Here is a 15585-nt window from a genome sequence, read left to right as displayed (position 1 = left end):
GAAGTTGGCCGCGAGGTATTGTCAGAGGGGCGGCCTCGCTTGCCCGACCATCTTCTCAAAGTGGTGGACAACTGAAAAAGTGAGGGCGGGAGAGCGCGATAGAGGCCTTGAGCCTTGTCCTGTAACATGAAACGCACTCGTCAAACCACTTGGCCAATGCCTGCTCGCTGAAGCCTATTTATTGCCAACATTTCAGTATTGACCCAATGTGACATGAAAAGGTTGCCACTGCCTGCAAATCCCCATGGGCGCCCGTCCCAATGTGACACGCGCCTAAGTATAGATATCCTCTTCCCTGGATGTTATACAGCAACGTCAAAATGGTGCTCTTAATCTTAATAAGCTCAGCCCCATTTTGATGCGACTGGTAGCTAGGGGATAAGGCAGCACTGTGGGTAGCCATGGCAGTGGCAACGCTTCCTTTTTCGCGCCTCTCCCTTCTCCACTCCTCGACCTCCTCCTCCGCCTCCATCTCTCCTCCCAAATCTGGAAATCTGCGTCTCGCCTCCTCGCACAGTTTCGCCATTACTCCACTAGCTCACGGTATGCCCCTCTTTGCCCCGTTCATGTGTTTCGCATATATCTTGCTTACATGCCTGGGTTGCCGCAGTGGCCTTTAGGGGATTCTCCATCTCCAACGTCAGACGGCGTTCATCTATTATAGTTGCCGCAGCTGCTCCAACCCAGAAAACGAAGGCTGATTCTGCTGTCAAGAGAGCTCGTCAAGCAGAGAAACGGCGCGTGCGTAACAAGGCTCGTAAATCAGAGATTCGCACTCGCATGAAGAAGGTAGAGAGAGGGAGGCTCACTTCTTAGTATCCTGTGCGTGTAAAAATATTTTTCTGGTCTATGAATGCTTGGCATCACAGTCTTTTCAACAGTAATACTAATTGCAAATCAAAAGCAGGAGAAGGTGCCCACTAATTGCAAATCAATACTACATTTTAATTGCAAATCCTCCACACGCCAGAGGGCCCACAGGGGGAGGCGCTTATCCCTTCCAAATATTACCCATGTTACCATCGGGCAAGAGCCATGCGTAGGCATCACCATGGCCACCTAATTGATTCACCACTTAGCTGGGAACGACGGAGAGAATTCGTAGCAACCAGCTAGGAACCTCCTCCACGGGTGACCCACCCCAGGAGGAGGATGCACTGGAGTGTCCAAGGGCAAGAGCAATGGCCCTAGCAACGTGAACACCAGGTGAGCACAAGGTGTCCCTCTAGAGTGTGGCCCAACAGGGGATTTGAACCGACAACCCGTAGGTTGAGAGGCCAAAGCCTTACCGTTAGACCGACTCTTTGGGGACCCCGTGTACTACTTACATCTGGACATTTAAGATTTTAAGATTTCCAAGTTCCTTTGCGTTGAGAAGTAGATATTTATAGTTAAAGCCTTGAGCCAGAGTAAACGTAGATCGATATGTCTCATATGTCCTATACATTTTCAATGTTCCTCTTTCTGAATTCTGCCTTTTTTGTTTCTTGAAATCCAAAATTTGTGACTTACGTTATAGAAATCTGTTTTTATTCTATACATTCTAAAAAAGGGGTACACCTTCAAGAGAATGCTGAAAGTTTTTGGGAAAAAATGTTAAAGAAAATAGTTCTACTCTTTTGCACTGCTTCTTATGGAATGATGCAATACATACAACAGGAATAATATGATAAGAATGGGGAACACAATTGATAACAGCCTTTTTATGATTTATCTTAGGGTCTTGTTGAATTTATTTTGACTCCTTTCTTGTGCTCGTAGAAATGCTCTTACAATTCAAGCCCATACCTTTATCATGGCAAACTTTATCCATCATCACCGGAGTCTTATACAAACTTTGTTTGATGGCTCATAAAGTATGGTCTTATAAGGCACTAATTGTCTTTAGGATCCCACTTGCACTCATAGATTCCCTCATAGTTTATATGTTAGCATATATACCAAGGGCTTGCACTCTACAATCTACGAGTTATTGGTATGCTCGTATGGTTGATTGGTGGATAGATATAGTGCTTGGGAAAATTACAATTTCATCTCATTTTGTATTGTTTGAATATCCATTACGAGGGCTTTTCGTCAAAGCGTAACAAAAGGCATAGGCTGAGACTGCACATGAAAGGGAGAGTACATCAACGCAAAAAATATGAGTGCAGGAATGTGATCCTAGTGCATAGAAAACATTCAAGTAAGAAGACAGTCTCGTAGGCGAAATCCTAGGGTCCTCTTTGGATCTCCAAAGTGAATCCATTGAAAGAGCATATTGGTGAAGGGTGTGAAGGAACCCATGGGCAGAGGGAGAGCTCTTATATTGCTAGTTTACGCAGTCAAGTTGCATTTGCTTGAGAAGACTTCCAATGCGTTCTTGCCACAACTTGATGTGGTGATACGCATTGGACCAAGAAGACAGCCCCACCTTGGTGACAAGGTAGTACTCAATGGATAGAGGCCATAGCCGAAATAACTTGGCCTAATTAGCACGTAGCGATGTCTGGAGTGTACAAATGGCCGATTCTTTTTTTTTGATGATGTGGCTTATTTTTTGATGGAGTTTATTAATGGGGTGCTGATGATAAAATAGATAAATTTTAGGTGCTTTCATGCTTAGTTGTTTTAGCAGACGACTTTTAACTTGCTTTCTATTCAAGTAACTTTCAAATAATGGTCAAGGGTCTGAGCTATAATGAATTGAGTGTGGTTACATAGAATAATTGTATCCTCGATAATTGATCGATAAAATAAAGAGATTGCAACTTCCCTCTTGTGTGAGTGGAAGGTCAATGACTCATACTTGGTAGTGGATTCGAGATCTCCTACGAGGGTTTCATCGTGAGTGGAGACGGTTTTACAATGTAGGTCAGTTTAGGATCTTACCATTGAACATCTGTCTACACTGGTTCTATGAACGGTTTGACAACGACTGTGATACAGTGATCCCTTTTGTGCTATATGCTTTTTTTCTCTGGTTTCAGCTTCCGACGATCGTGCACATGGAGATCTACCCATGTTGAACCTCTATTAGGATTAAGGTGGATGAAAGAGAGTTGTATTCGTACTAATAGCATGCTAATTGCTCAATGGAAATTGACTAGATTTCAAACACACAATGAACTGTAAGGTGTAGTGGAAGTGAATGTTGAACTTTGCTCAAGATGAGTGCTCCGAACTGTGCTCAAGGATTCCTTTTACTTACGGAAGGGATAACCTTCCGTTCCTTTAGTGAGAGAGAGTGCAAATGATCACAAACAAAGTGAATGACACTGTGAATGAAGGTGTTGAGAGAGAGAGAGAGAGAGAGAGAGAGAGAGAGAGAGAGAGAGAGAGAGAGAGAGAGAGAGAGTACGACACCAGACGGTTGTCAAACCCTTCTCCAAAGGCCCCCCTCTCTATGGCGAGAGAGGTATATGCTATTGATTGCACAATTTGGTACAATGGACTTGCCGACGATGTCGACGACAATGATGATGACGACAAGACAGGCTGAAGTCTGAAAACGCTAGGGGTTGAAGTCTGAAAACCTGCTAACTGCTGAAGTCTGACACTATGTCGGTGAGGATGGCGACGGCGATGGGTTGAAAACGCAGATGCTGAAATCCGCGAACAGTGGGCTGAGACTGAAAACGCTGGCTGATTTGACCGTGCGGCGGGGATCTGCTGCGGGGAGCGTTTGGTTGTACAGTCTTTTGAGCTCATGGCCCGGACCTTTTTAGATTATTTGTGGGGGGAGTGACGAGGTAGTTGTTGAGTAGCTTCATACCGCAGACCGTTTGTATCGGGGAAGTGCTCAACGGCGCTATTTATTTTGTCTTGTAACATGCATATGTGAACATTTGTGTTGCATTGTGATGTGCCAACCAGTGAATATTCCTAATTGGATGAGATTGCTTGGGTATGTAATTTTAGTGCATCAAGACATGCGTGGAAGATCTTTGCGGTCTAGGTGTGATGGCTAGTTTTACTACGCCGGAATATCAAGAGTTCCGATCTGGACGAAAGGAGAAGCCAACTCCTTGATCAAAAGAGCCGAAAGGAGAAGCCAACTCCTTAAACCAAAAAAAAAGAGCAAACAGATTGTCCCTTGGAAATTTTTTGAGCTAACTTGAGTTGTTTTGCAGATATGCTGTAATCGCGGATGATTACTTTCTTTCAAGAAGGGGGGATGTCACAAACTGCTGACGTGTCAAAGCCCTGAAGAATGGAGCCAACTTGCAGATCTTGGCCGAGGGGCCTAAACCCCAAGAAGAACAAGTAACAGAAGAAGAAGTCCTACCAACTTATGGTGACCCCGTTCGATGGGGTCCCGATGACATAAAGGAAGTAAAATAATCAAGACCACAAAAAAATAAAATAAAAAAAATGATGACGTGGCAGCTATACGGACGCTCCGCATTTTGCGCTGACTGTTGACGTGGCAGTTGTACGGAATTCCGCAAAATGCGCTGGTAGCTTTTTGGCATTGCTTTTGGACCAGAAGCTTTTGAGTTTTGAAGGCTTTTTATTGTCACTGTTTTTCAGGCCAATGGCCTTTAAATATGAGGTTAGGGCTCATTCTCTAGCATGCTTCCTAGAGAACGTGCAGAGTCAGAGTACCGGCTTGTACTCTGTTGATGCAATTTAAAGAAATACCGAAAGAGGCGCCAAGGTTTGGGGCGAATACTCTTTGGAGTGGAATTCTGCCAATCCGTGTCGTGTGTCGTCTCTCTCTCTTAGTTCAGTTGTTATTGAAGTGCTAAAAGTTTGTTCAGTCTATTCTTTTCTATTGGCACGTGGGGCCCGTCTTGTGACAAAGGCTCTCCATGCTGATAACAATTTGCTCATACAAGTGACCAAGGGTGGTCCAACATAGAACTGACATGCCAATGGATAGAATCGAAGACACACACATCTGCGACTGCTACTGACACTGCCAGCTGCTCCTGTTCACGAGACCACTGACACGGCCTCGACATGTACATAACCTCCAACATGCTCTAAGAGCATAGATCTGGTGCATCTCCTCTTGGTTAGATCTAGATGTGGATCTAGATCTCGGTCGAGGAAACTGACTATAGCATGGGCACAAATCTAGTGAAGGGCTGCCTTGAGGTGGTAATGCATCGTAGAGATGAACTCTGAGCACTGCTCTCTGCCTAAGGAAAACGCTGGGCTACTGCTCATTCTGTTGACTATCGGCTGCACCAAAATCGCTGGTGAGGGTGTTGCCCAAAAACGCAGGGCTGCCCCTCCTCTGCCCGCTGGTTGCCTGGCTCAAAGGGCTGCCCCCTAGGGTGCCCAAGGGAGGGTGCCCTTGACTGGGGCTGATCTGCAATGCCAGGAAGTGATCCCCTCCGCTTGCCTCTTGTCACGTGACACATCCAACCCTATGTGTCCGTGGACAAGCTACAACATGACCAAGGTTCAGTTCAGTTAAGTCAGTCTAGAATAGAAAGTGATCTGGCACTTTTGTGAGTCTGTTCGCAGACCGTGCATGCCCAGACACTTAGAGTAGATGCATATCCTCCGGTTGCACACAACATGATCATCAGTATGCCCATCAGAATCCATCAGATCCCGTCAGTACCATTTTTACAATGCATAGACCTATTTCCCTATTTTTGACATTTTTCACTTATTATTTTTAAGTGACTTTTGTTGGAAAGTAGGTAGGGCAATTTTGCTAAGTTTGTATATAAGCAAACCTAGCGCTAGCACTTTCTGGGAGAAGAGGCAGCAGGAGCACTCGCTCAACAGGCAACTTCTTAGTAGAACCCCCAAGAGGCCTAGCGTTTTTGCATCACAGCAAAAGGCTAGCGTTTTTGCACCAGATCAGCCAGTGTTTTTGCATTGGCAACACTGGTGACAGCAAGAAGCAGCAGATTCCCAAGCGTTAGTAGATTTCCACCGCAAGGACAAAGATCAGCCCTAGTGTTTTTGCATTTGCAAGGCACTTCAGCGTTTTTGCAGATCTTCGCCACGGAATCCCCACAAGCATCAGCGTTTTCAGTTTTCAGTTGTCAGACTCCACAGTAGAACCCCCGAACCTCACAGATCTCACCTTCCCGCAGTAGATTCTCGCCGCACGGTTAGATCCCGCAAAGTTTGCAGTTTCAGCCCGGAAAACGCAGATTTCAGCATCTGCGGTTTCAGCGCGTCGTCGTTGCATTGTCATCATCGACATCGTCATCGACATAGAGTCAAAATTCAGCAGATAAGGATTTGCAGATTTCAGCCCTTAGCATTCTCAGATTTCAGCCCGTCTCGTCGTCGTCCTCATCGTCGTCGACATCGTTGGCAAGTCCAAGCATTGTAGAGATTTGTGCTATCATAAGTAGACCACTCTCGCCACAGAGAATGGGGCCTTCGGAGGAGGGTTTGACAACATTTTGGTGTTGTATTCTCTTCTCTCTCTATCTCTCACCTTCACTCACAGTGTCCATTCACTTTGTTTGTGTCCATTGCACTCTCTCATTAAGAACGGAAGGCTCTCCCTTCCAAGAGTAAAAGGAACCTTGAGAACAGTTCGGAGCACTCATCTTGAGCAAAGTTCAACATTCATTCCGCTGCACCTTACATCGGTATCAGAGCTTTGGCAGTGTTCTGTAACCACTAGAACCACATAATTTTTTTTGCTTGTTGCGGTCGCACGTAACCCAAGTCCACTTGGGCGTGTCGATTGCTAATCGTGTTTTTGAAGAGTGACAGGAAACCCAAGAAACAAGGGCTTGTCCAGTCTCCCCTTGTGCCTCTTTTCACTCATTGAGAGCGGACTGTGCACTTAGTGGCGGGCCAATCGACGTGAGGTGGAAAACAGCAACCTTGGTGTACCGTGTGAGCGCAAGGCCGCCAAGGGGTGCGCCCGCGGAAAAGCGCAGAACTCGGGTGAAGAGAAGATGTCACCAGTGTGTGACTACTATCTATCCTTTTTGTTGATTTCTTTCTTATTATCTATTTACTTTCACTTTTTGGAAACACCCCTCGGGAAATCTAACTGCCCTGCATTGCATAGCTAGTGTGGAACTGTCCAGAGGGAGTCCAGGCCTGAGGGCAAGAGAGCACTAAGGTTGGACAAGGACTATGGTTAGCCAAGTGGGGTCATTGACTAGCCAAAGTGGAATCCTTTGCTACAGAGGCTACATTTCAGTTCTGGATGTGGCCGCAGTGTACAAAGAGGGTCGGATGACCTAGAAAGATACAATGGCAGCATCTCCTAAAATTTAGGGAACTGCTATTTTGGGACCTGAAAATGTCTTCGCGTCATTACGTGCAGTTTGACATGGGGATCATTTTGTTACTCTGTGGCCAAGTCAACAGAGGCTGCAGGTGAGATATTTTTAGACCCGAGGGTCTAAAGCGGGAAAATGCACAAATGAGTGACACTTGGCACTTTGAGGCCAGTTTACTACTTATAGAGAAGGCAAAAACGTGATTTATAGTTGGGAGGCTCATTTTGCAAGTCTCTGTCACAGGTTAAGAGCTATGGAGTGCTTGCTTTCCCTCTTATGCACAGTGCGGTGCCAGGAGTGATGCCCTGCACGCTACGCACTGCCCTCTCTCTCCCCTTTGGCAGTATGTTATGCCCCTCTAGTGGGCTCTTCATTTGACCAATGTACAGTTGTGTGGGTTCATGCGCGATTGCCGAGGCAAGAGCCTCTTGCACAGGTACTGGATTAGCTAGCGGCTAATCCCCCCGCAGGTACAGGTGAATTCGGAGAGGTTTCACGCCAGAAATCTCGTCCGATTCAAAGGGCAAGTAGCCCTACAGGTGCGGGAGCTCGAGGACTTGCTAGGGATGCGACCGGCACGCAAAACGGAGCCCGAAACAGTGAATTACAGCCTGCTGTGTATTTTTGCAGGTTTAGGGTTTTGGCCCTAAACGGACCCTAATACCCCCAGGAGGTTCGGGGACGCAAGGGAACCGCTGTACAGGCGATCTGGCGCATTTTCAGGGCTGAAAACAGAGAATTCAGCGTGCTGCAGATTCTCGCCAGGTTTTGCAAAGTGCCCGTATGCTTCGGGAAAGTCGGTCAATGCGTGGGAATACTGACCGTGAAGGGTTCTAGTACAGTTATGCTGCCGAAATCAGGCTGGAACAGTGGAAATTCAGCCGAGTTTGTGCGGGGCAGCTTGTAGGGAACCACAGCGTTTATTCCCTCTTTTGAACAATAAAGAAATACCGAAAGGGGCGCCTAAGTTAGGGGCCAATCTGGTGTCCGTCTACTCATACAGGTGCAATCTAGCAGCCTGTATCCCTCTCCCCTTTGTTGTGTCTTGAAAGTACAGGTAAAATAGACGACTAATAATGGGTGAAAGCTAAATCAAGGTTTAAAGTAAAGTCTACCGCCCTTTTTGGATTGAACAGGCCGGTTACATGGTTCCATCGACGGGATTAAATCACTTTTTCCCATAGAAGTGAGCCTTGGTCAGTTTTGGACTTGAAGACACAGGGGATCATAGACCAGACACAAGGAATTGCAATTATGGCTGACAGACCAGATGATGTGACTGAAGAGGTTTCCTCTTCACAGGGTCAACAGACACATGAAGTGGGTGAGTCCTCAAGACCACCACAGACTGATGATGATATATTCAGGACCCAGTTGGCTACTGCTGTGGCTATGTTCACACAAGTAATGCAGAACCCAAGGTTTTTAGCCTTTCTGCAACCTCCTGTTCCGTCTCAGCAAGTTGGGTCACTGGATCATATTCAAAAGCCTGTTAAGGCTCGAACACAGGTGATTCATACCGCACAGTCAATGGAAACACCTGTACACTTGACGGAGAACATGCAGTCTCCACAACGTATGCCTAAGGTGCAAGAACAGGTGGCTGAGATGCCAGTCTTTCAAGCTGTACCAATTCAGCCCGCCACCTTTCAGCAGCCTATAGCTGGTTCTAATGGGCAGGGAAGCAACTTACAGGCTATGCAACAGGTCTTCCCACCACCTTCAGTACACCCTGGCTATTTTGGAGGTGGATCGGTATTTCAGAGCATGGCTGGTCATGCACCTGGAAATCAGTTTTATACGCCAGGAACAGTGTTTGCGGGTGCTCAAACGATGATGCCTAACCCCATGTACAGTGTCATGGGTATGCAACCAGGGTTTCAAAGCACTCAGGGACAATTTGGGATGCCACAAGCAAATTTTGGTATGGCTGGAATTACAAATCAGCAGCCAAATATGGCATTTCCAGGTCAAGTTAATAGCGGCCAAGGAACACAGATGAACCCTAATAGTGTTCCCATGTTTCAGTCACTTCCATATGACAATTTAACGCCGCTGGAGAGGCCAACTCCGTACAAAGAAGGTGGCAAAGGAGTGTCATTCACGACCTTTACAGGGTTTGATGACAGGAAGAAGGCTCTTTCATTCCTCCAGCAGTTTGACAAGGCCTATGCAGGGGGAAACTTTACCGAGGCTTCAAAGGTCCGCAAGGTAGCCACTTTCTTGACAGGGAATGCGGGACAATGGTGGACAACTTTATTGCTTCAAGGGCAAGCTCCGTCCACATGGATTTACTTCAAGCAGATTTTTGCAGCAGCATGGTTATCTGATGATTTTGAAGCAAATGTCATGACAGAATGGCACCAGCTTAATGCTGCCACTTGCAGAAATCTGGATGATTACAATCGGAAGTTTTGGAAAGCTCTACTTCCAGTAACTCCCTATAGGTTTGTGCCATTGACAGAACAGATTGAAAAATACTGTTGTGGCCTACCCAAAGGATTGAGAAAATACTGCACGAAGACAAAAGTCACTACTTTGACGCAGCTCATCGAGGTAGCAAACACTGGCAATGGTTTGCTCAAGGGAGAAGATTGTGAATTTAACACTGGCGTCAAGGCAGGATCAGGCAAGAAAAATTCAGCCAAGAAGCACGTTCCCAATGAGGCTCCTAAAGGGACTCAGGAGTTGGCCAATGCAGGGAAAGACAAAGCTACGGCTGAATCAGAAAAAGGACCAGCAAAGAAATGGAAAAGACGTTTTCCTCGCAAGTCAGAAGAGCAAAAGAAGGTCCTAAGGACAGAGAACAAATGCTTTATATGTGAGCAGCCTGGCCACATTGCTTACAACTGTCCTACAAAGAAAAGGCCAGCTGATTCTCAAGACAAGGAGGACAGGAAAGGAAAGAAGCCCATGGCTGGTCTAGTGCCAGATATGGTGGGCGACAAGCCAAATTCAGATGCAAGTGAGCTTTGCAGAGCATGGGGAAAGGTTAGGGATCAAACAGTGCTTATCTTCTTTGATCCAGGTGCCAAAGCCAACTTCATTTCCCCAGAATTGGCTTCAAAGTTGGGAATCAGACCTGAAGAGATGGGGTATACAGCAGAGGCAGGTTTGGCATGTCCTGGCCATACAGAGGCTGTCACACCCATCATTGGAAAGTTGCGTCTACATATCCAGTCCTATGTAGATGCTGAAGAATTTTACATCATGCCACTGGACGGATGTGATGTGTTGTTAGGTATTCCTTGGTTGTTTCGTGTACAGGGAATCATGGATGCCTACAACAAAAAGATCACTGTACAGAGCAGGGGAAAGACTCACATTCTGGATGTAAAGCTTAAAGGGGAGTCTATTCCTACTATATCAGCTTCTGCTATTACTTCTGTAATGAAAAAGCATCTTTCTGCGTACTTGGTTTTTGCACGTGAAGTGTCAGATTGTGATGAATCAAATTTATCTGTGCTAGATAAAGAAAGGTCAATGTTTTTACAACAGTATAGTGACTGTTTTTCCGATTCATTACCGTCTCAATTACCGCCAGAGAGACCCGAGGACCATGCGATAGATTTGGTGCCAGGCTGTAGCCCACCAAATAAGCCTCCGTACAGGGTTAGTGCGGCTCAGCAGAAAGAGATAATGGGCCAAGTACAGGAGCTGTTAGAAAAGGGGCTGATTCAGCCCAGTTCATCTCCATTCTGTTCTCCAGTGTTGTTGGTGCAGAAAAAGGATGGCTCATGGCGTATGTGCATCGACTACCGTGCACTGAACAAGAATACCATCAAGAATAGGTTTCCTATACCTAGAATTGATGATATTATGGACAAATTAGAAGGAGCAGCTATGTTTAGCAGGATAGATCTAAAGAGTGGGTATCATCAGATCCGCATTAGATCAGAGGATGTGCACAAGACTGCTTTTAGAACAACGTTTGGCCTTTACGAATTTTTAGTGATGCCCTTTGGTCTCACAAATGCTCCTGCTACGTTCAATAGGATGATGGACATAATTTTCCGTCCACACCAGCAGTTTGTTGGTACATTCTTTGATGACATGATAGTCTACTCAAAGAATGAAGAGGAGCATAGGCATCACTTGGCCATTGTATTCAAAGAACTACGCAGTCATAGGTTGCTCATCAATGCAAAGAAAAGTGAGTTTTTTCTGGAAGAGATTCACTTTCTGGGACACATTGTCTCAAAGGATGGTGTCAGAATGGATCCTGCAAAAGTTGAAGCGATCAAGTCATGGCCAAATTTGAAGACGGTGCATGATGTCCGAAGCTTTTTGGGACTATGCTCCTATTACAGAAGGTTTATCCGAAATTTCGCTGAGATTGCTTCACCTTTACATGCTCTTCAAAAGAAGGCAGTCACCTTTAGATGGACACAGAAAGAGATTTCAGCTTTTAATCTCTTAAAGGAAAAGATGACTTCAGATCCAGTCATTGTGTTGCCAGATCTTAGGAAGTCATTTGTGGTCCAGTGCGACGCCTGCGGTAGTAGCATTGGTGCAGTACTAATGCAAGATGGCAGGGTAGTAGCCTATGAGAGCAGAATTTTGCAAGGGCCAGAGATGACCATGCAGGTCTATGAGAAAGAGTTACTGGCTGTGATTCATGCGCTCTTAAGTTGGAAACACTACCTGCTAGGTGCAGATTTCGTTGTCCAAACGGACCATCAGACCTTGCGATACTTCTTGACACAAACAAAGTTATCTGAGAAGCATATGCGATGGGCAAATATCTTGTCCATGTTCCATTTTCAGATTGTGCATGTGGAAGGCAAGAAGAACGTTGTGGCTGATGCCTTGTCAAGGAAGCCACAAATTTCAGCTGTGTCGATTCCTTATCATCATGAACTTGATGATATGAGAGAACAGTATGCAAATGATGAAGATTTTGCAAGGGTCTTCGAGCAACTAATGGATGGACAACGTCATGAACACTATCTTCTTAAAGATGGGTTCATGATGATGCATGGCAGATTGTGTGTCACAAAGCCATTGCGACGCAAAGTTATGGAAGAGAGTCATGTCCCACCGTATGCAGGGCATCGTGGTATCGATGCTACAGTTAAAGCGGTTGAGACATTCTTCTATTGGCCTACATTGAGAAGAGATGTGGATGCCTTTGTGCGAGAATGCCTAATATGCCAAAAGGTCAAGTTTGACAGGCAAAAGGCACCAGGGTTATTGCAACCACTACCTATTCCAGATAAACCATGGGAAAGTATTGCTATGGATTTTATCTTTGATCTTCCGAGAACGCAGACAGGAAATGATGGTATTTGGACCATTATTTGCAGATTCAGCAAACAGGCTCATTTTATTCCTGTCAGGAAGAAGATAAAGCCAGATCAGATGGCACGCTTGTTTATGAGCAATATTTTCAAGTATCATGGCATGCCACAGTCGATTATTAGCGACCGTGATCCACGCATGACTAGTTTGTTCTGGAGAGGCTTGTTTGAGAATATGGGTACCACGCTCAAATTCTCTTCGTCATTTCATCCTCAAACAGATGGGCAGTCAGAAGAGGCAAATTCTACTGTCCTAGATCTGCTGAAGTGCTATGTGTCAGAGCATAAAGGAAAGTGGGAGCAGTATTTGCCATTGGTGGAGTATGCATACAATAATACAGTGCATTCATCAACTGGCAAGGCACCTTTTGAGATAGTTGAAGGTGGCAAGAAAGTTCCTCCCATACTGCATACAAAGGACAAGATATTTGAAGCAGATAAGTATGTTCAGGACATGGATGAAATGTACAAGAAGGTCAAAGTGGCCTTAGAAAGGACTCAGGCAAAGCAAAAGAAAGCAGCTGATCGTCACCGCCGTGAAGTGGTATATTCACTTGGTGATTGGGTGCTTTTACGCTTTGAAAAGGCAAGGTTAAAGAAGATGAAGGGCAAGGAAAGACTATTTCCAAAGCTCAGCATGCGTTACTATGGGCCTTTTCAAGTATGCGACATAATCAGTGATGTTGCATATAGGCTGAAATTGCCTGACAGTTGGAAGATTCACAATGCATTTCATGTGAGTCTTCTCAGACCCTATGTGGGTGATGTGCCAGAAGATATGCCAGCTGAAGATCAGCCGGAAGTCGAGGAACTTGACGAGATCTTGGTCCCGGAACAGATTTTGGCACACAAAGAAAGGAAAGTGAAAGGCAAGGTTGCTAGGCGATACTTGGTAAAGTTCAGAAACTATCCACCAATGGATGCTAAGTGGATGGAAGAAGGTGAACTTGCAGAGTCACCAACTGTGTTATCACTTTACTTGGAAGCCTTCGATTTGCAACCTACCTTGACCCCTTGAGTTTCAAAGCTAAATGGATTGTCAGTGTGACAATGGCTTCTGAAACAAATGATGTACATGGTATTTAAAGTGAGCTCAAATTAAATACCTGTTACATGAATGTTAGAGCTGTACAGATTGTCAGTTTGGCAATTGCTCTTATGGAATGTCCAAAAGTTTGATTAGTGCTATAGAAGTGAGTATTTCTTGTCAGTTTGTCAAGGATACAGTGATTGCTTCTATTGAAGAGTACATGTGTAACTGCATTCTTAAACTGTCGGTTTGGGTATGCTCGAAAGTGTTACGGGATCCAACGTGTACTATAAGACAGTGGCAAAATGTGCAGCTACCATTTTGTCATTGGAAAGTTAGTGACTCAAAGCAATGGCAGAGTGTGAAGCTACCACTATGTCATTGGGACAGGGTTCACACGCAGGCAATACATGAGTCGACGAGGTGTTGAATACACCAGGGTTGACAATGAGCATGTATGTGTCGTACATGTGTCGACAGGTGTTGAATACATCAATGTTGACTAGGAGCTTGTACGACATAGATGCAAACGAGGACGTTTGAGATTTCAAGAGGGGGGTATGTCACCAGTGTGTGACTACTATCTATCCTTTTTGTTGATTTCTTTCTTATTATCTATTTACTTTCACTTTTTGGAAACACCCCTCGGGAAATCTAACTGCCCTGCATTGCATAGCTAGTGTGGAACTGTCCAGAGGGAGTCCAGGCCTGAGGGCAAGAGAGCACTAAGGTTGGACAAGGACTATGGTTAGCCAAGTGGGGTCATTGACTAGCCAAAGTGGAATCCTTTGCTACAGAGGCTACATTTCAGTTCTGGATGTGGCCGCAGTGTACAAAGAGGGTCGGATGACCTAGAAAGATACAATGGCAGCATCTCCTAAAATTTAGGGAACTGCTATTTTGGGACCTGAAAATGTCTTCGCGTCATTACGTGCAGTTTGACATGGGGATCATTTTGTTACTCTGTGGCCAAGTCAACAGAGGCTGCAGGTGAGATATTTTTAGACCCGAGGGTCTAAAGCGGGAAAATGCACAAATGAGTGACACTTGGCACTTTGAGGCCAGTTTACTACTTATAGAGAAGGCAAAAACGTGATTTATAGTTGGGAGGCTCATTTTGCAAGTCTCTGTCACAGGTTAAGAGCTATGGAGTGCTTGCTTTCCCTCTTATGCACAGTGCGGTGCCAGGAGTGATGCCCTGCACGCTACGCACTGCCCTCTCTCTCCCCTTTGGCAGTATGTTATGCCCCTCTAGTGGGCTCTTCATTTGACCAATGTACAGTTGTGTGGGTTCATGCGCGATTGCCGAGGCAAGAGCCTCTTGCACAGGTACTGGATTAGCTAGCGGCTAATCCCCCCGCAGGTACAGGTGAATTCGGAGAGGTTTCACGCCAGAAATCTCGTCCGATTCAAAGGGCAAGTAGCCCTACAGGTGCGGGAGCTCGAGGACTTGCTAGGGATGCGACCGGCACGCAAAACGGAGCCCGAAACAGTGAATTACAGCCTGCTGTGTATTTTTGCAGGTTTAGGGTTTTGGCCCTAAACGGACCCTAATACCTCCAGGAGGTTCGGGGACGCAAGGGAACCGCTGTACAGGCGATCTGGCGCATTTTCAGGGCTGAAAACAGAGAATTCAGCGTGCTGCAGATTCTCGCCAGGTTTTGCAAAGTGCCCGTATGCTTCGGGAAAGTCGGTCAATGCGTGGGAATACTGACCGTGAAGGGTTCTAGTACAGTTATGCTGCCGAAATCAGGCTGGAACAGTGGAAATTCAGCCGAGTTTGTGCGGGGCAGCTTGTAGGGAACCACAGCGTTTATTCCCTCTTTTGAACAATAAAGAAATACCGAAAGGGGCGCCTAAGTTAGGGGCCAATCTGGTGTCCGTCTACTCATACAGGTGCAATCTAGCAGCCTGTATCCCTCTCCCCTTTGTTGTGTCTTGAAAGTACAGGTAAAATAGACGACTAATAATGGGTGAAAGCTAAATCAAGGTTTAAAGTAAAGTCTACCGCCCTTTTTGGATTGAACAGGCCGGTTTCAGAAGATCCTTCTCTAAC

At 45.7% G+C, this 15585-nt stretch overlaps 1 protein-coding gene across 1 annotated transcript in view; it reads left to right on the top strand.

Moving 5' to 3' along the window:
* The first annotated feature begins 326 nt into the window (after window positions 1-326).
* Window positions 327-15585, top strand: part of PRPS20 (chloroplast 30S ribosomal protein S20) — a 28300-nt gene continuing 13041 nt past the window's right edge. The window contains exons 1-2 of the mRNA XM_086523581.1: window positions 327-543; window positions 611-789. Of these exons, the coding sequence (XP_086379707.1) occupies window positions 402-543; window positions 611-789 (321 nt within the window). The 5' untranslated portion in view covers window positions 327-401. The remainder of the gene's footprint in view (window positions 544-610; window positions 790-15585) is intronic.

The sequence above is a fragment of the Adiantum capillus-veneris genome, chromosome 1 (genome assembly GCF_014529385.1).
Source record: "Adiantum capillus-veneris isolate H3 chromosome 1, ASM1452938v2, whole genome shotgun sequence".
Lineage (NCBI taxonomy): Eukaryota > Viridiplantae > Streptophyta > Polypodiopsida > Polypodiales > Pteridaceae > Adiantum > Adiantum capillus-veneris.
The sequence above is the reverse complement of the archived record's forward strand: the minus strand, read 5'-3'. Positions and strand labels throughout refer to the sequence as shown.